General features: G+C 42.5%; 1 protein-coding gene across 1 annotated transcript in view; it reads right to left on the reverse strand.

Moving 5' to 3' along the window:
- Window positions 1-1,209: 1,209 nt before the first annotated feature.
- TMEM26 (transmembrane protein 26) overlaps window positions 1,210-3,650 on the reverse strand; it is a 44,261-nt gene continuing 41,820 nt past the window's right edge. The window contains exon 6 of the mRNA XM_007448636.1: window positions 1,210-2,024. Within this exon, the coding sequence (XP_007448698.1) occupies window positions 1,600-2,024 (425 nt within the window). The 3' untranslated portion in view covers window positions 1,210-1,599. The remainder of the gene's footprint in view (window positions 2,025-3,650) is intronic.

Below are 3,650 nucleotides of genomic sequence, written 5' to 3' on the forward strand. Positions count from 1 at the left end.
CTTCATGTGTAATTTTACAATCATCATATTGTTAAAATTAGAAACACAAGGAAGAAAAAGAAAGAGATAGAAACATTATCAGGCACTGGAGAAGCTATTAATTGGAAACTATTAATTTTTCTGTATAAAAACAGAGCTTGCCTATGCAACTCTTTATTAAATGGTTTGAACAGATATCCTCTCACATAGATTTATAGTTGAAATTGTCCCAATTGGTTGTTGGTAGGTCACACCCTGCCTTATCTTTAATGTCCCTTTCAATTGCTGAGCGTAATAACAAGGAGGAATTATGCTTTGAACCCTAAAGGAACAGTTTTGGAGCTGTTTGCTTTACATAATTACTGCTATAAAGTAATTATACTTTATAGCAGGTAGATTTTCACACTGTATCTTTAAAAGCAAAAAATCATTTTAAAAGGTTCTGAATCGCCTCCATCTGGAAAGTACAGAGGCATATAAAGGGAACGTATGGCTATTTCAGTACTGGGGAAATGCGGTCGTAATGCAGGGAAGAAAAGCGTATTTCCTGATTTTCACGATGCTGGGGCATTTTCTTATCTCCTTCGCTAATCCAGGGCTGTTGGCCATGAGCAGGGCTAATGCAAGTCTCCATCACCAGCATCTTCCCTGAGACCAAAGGCCGGCTCCAGATGTGGCAGTTCAGAGGAGCTACCTTGACAGCTGGCAGACACCAGCGACTATGGTAACACTTAAAGGGCCTGAAACACCTTTAGTCACTGCTGCAGTGCGTTCTTGCATCAACCCACACAATTCAACTTGGCAATATAGAAAATGGTAAAGTGGAGTTAAGGGAAATGCTAACGAAGACTGCAAATCATGTTTAGAATGGAAATTATGACTGTGCTAGCATTACAAGTATTTCCTGCCTCCCAACCAATAGATCCGTAACCAGGATGGTTTGCTGTGAATTTTGCGGCACCCAAGCCAAAGCAGTAACACTTCCGTAAGAGCATATGCGCCACGACAGAAGACTACAGCAGCCCAGAAAAATGATTTTTCCTGGGAAGGTCTGTGCAGCGATGAATAGGGCTCTTGATGCTATGGCAGCTGGGCAGAGATTTTCACTGCTTCCAGCCCACAGTGAGGTAATTTTAAAGGCACTTTTCCCTTCATTTATTCTGCATTCACTGAATGTACATTTTTTGATGTCAGAGGGACATTGCAGGAAAGATCAGATGAGATAGTCTGACAATAGAGCCAAAGTTCAAAGCTTCTCTATTCTCAGGTAACAGCCAGGACAGTTTGTCTGCATTAAATGTCTTGAGGGCATGTGTCACTGTAACCCTGTCCACAGCTTTTCAAACAGTTCAAGACAAACAAATCACTTAGCGGTTGAACAACTGTAGCATCTGATGCCATCACACAGATGTTGTAGCGACAGCCACTAATCAAAGTTCTTTTCATTCCGTTGAAAAAGAAGTTCCTCGGCTTTGGTTTAAGATCACTTTTTATGTTGTTCTTTTGAAAATTATTATATGCCAAGGTTAAAAAAAGAGAGAGAGAGAGAGAGAGAGAAGATTCTGTCTATAGGAACTGGAAAGTCAAGCCTTCTGGTGGCATGCTGCTCTCGGTGACTAACTATGGGGTCAGGGGAGAGTCGTCAGAGGTGACCGGCAAGGCCTGTAAAGGGATAGCCAAGCCCTCCTTCGAACCACCTGCCCAGGCCGCAGGTGAGACCCCACTCTCAGCTGGTACACCTGGGCATCTGTGCTCTCCTTTCAGGCGTTCTTGCTGACTCCGCAAGGAAGCATGGACAACCAAGGCCAACACCACCAGGCGGTAGAGCTGTAACAACACCACCAGGAAATTCTTGGCAGCAAAGAACACCAGCATCTGGTTGATCACTTTGAAATAGGTCATCAGTATGAGTCGCACAACAAGGAAGGGACCGTCTTGTATGAAGATGCTGATTCCAATGTTCCACAGGTCGGCGCTGTATTGGCAAAAGAACCGGCTGGGGAACCCCCTTGTTGTCATAGACACAGGGCACACAACGTGCTGTACTGAAAACGCAAGAGAGACCAGTTACCGTAGCTCTCTGAAATGCAGAAAAGTAAGGCAGAGTGAAGCGGGGACAAGTCATCAACCATGGGGGTTACACTCATTCACAATGGGGAGTGATTCTGAAATTTCATTCTGGAGGGAAACAAGTGTAACCACCCTGCCATTTTACATCCTTGGTCATTTTATATTCAAAATGGATCATCTGTTATAAGTCCAATGAAACACATGAAAAAAAGCCGGCCTCTGGTTTCTATCCACGTAAAAAAAAAAAATCAGCTCATCTTCAAGTCCTCACTCACACTGGGGAAAGCACAATTAACTAGGCTAGAAAGGATAAAGAGCAGAAGAAGCCGCCCTGTCTGTCTTTGAAGTCTGCAGAGTAGGAAGGCAGCACGGCAGGGTGCTCTCAGCCTCAAGTCAGGGAGCCTGGCTTCCTCTCCTGGTTTCCTCATTTTCTAACAGCAAGATGCAGGCCAAGTTACTTAGGCTGCCTGGACCTCAGTTTCCTCCTTTGAAAACTGGAGAACAATGACAGCTTTGAGGAGAGGGGTCCCTATTCCCTGACTGTTTTTGGTTCCATTAGACTAACACCCCTGGCACCTCTCCTTTCTCACTGTCTTTCCCTGAGGATAATTCATGACTTACCTGGCTGCTAAATTTGGGAGATGAAACAGAGTGTCGGTGGCCCAGAGCTGTCTGCATCCCCTCTTTGGTACCTGCCTATTTACTGGTAGACTCACTTGGCCCTCTATGTAAATTGTGTTGTGAAAATTCAAGCACTTATTTTCAAATTCAAACTAAAGTCACGTTAAACATCTCTCTGTAACAGGGGTGGGGATAAAAAGCCCAAATAAATGCCGTTGTTATTTTATTTTGTCTAATTCCTTATGGTTTTGTTTCACAGTTTACAAGAAAGACTGGATATAATTACTGATTTTCCAGTTGAACAAAAGGTGGTCCAATCAACAAATGAACCTTTTTTGTTTTAATTTCTAAAATGTAAATTTAATTCAGGGTCAAGGGCAGAAAATAATCCTTTTATAATAATGAAGACTTCCATTTGGAGTTTTCAAACAAAGAATGCCTTCGTCTACTGGAGCCTGCAAATATTATGAAGCTGCTTTGATATGGCTGCACATAATGTACCGTTTGTTGGAAATACAATAGTGATTTAGTCAGAAGTAACATTTGGTCTTTGTTTTTCAAACAGCTGCATAACATTATCACCCCTGAAAGTTTACAGAATTTCTTTCTTAAATAAAAATTTTCTAAGCAAGGCGGTAAACCACAAGATATGGGAGGGTGAGGCCCAGCAGAGGGAATGACAAAAGAAAAACCAACGTAAGATCAATAGTCACCGTTCCTAAGAAGTTAGGGTCGGGAAATGGCTCCCAGAGGACCTCCTAAAAGTATTATTCGACATCTAAACTGAAGGTGCCTAATATTCTCGCAGAGGACACCAGCTGATTAATGGTATAGAGTACCTTCTGGGGCACATTACGAAAAAACCTGTGTTTGTGTGTGTGCGTGTGTGTGTGTGTGTGTGTGTTATTGGCATACATTTGTTTGCAGTTATTAACTAGTAATTAGGTTTGGGGCATTTCCAAAAAGCCACAGCCACTCTT

Source organism: Lipotes vexillifer, unplaced genomic scaffold (genome assembly GCF_000442215.2).
Source record: "Lipotes vexillifer unplaced genomic scaffold, Lipotes_vexillifer_v1.1 scaffold331, whole genome shotgun sequence".
In the NCBI taxonomy this organism is placed as follows: Eukaryota; Metazoa; Chordata; class Mammalia; order Artiodactyla; family Lipotidae; genus Lipotes; species Lipotes vexillifer.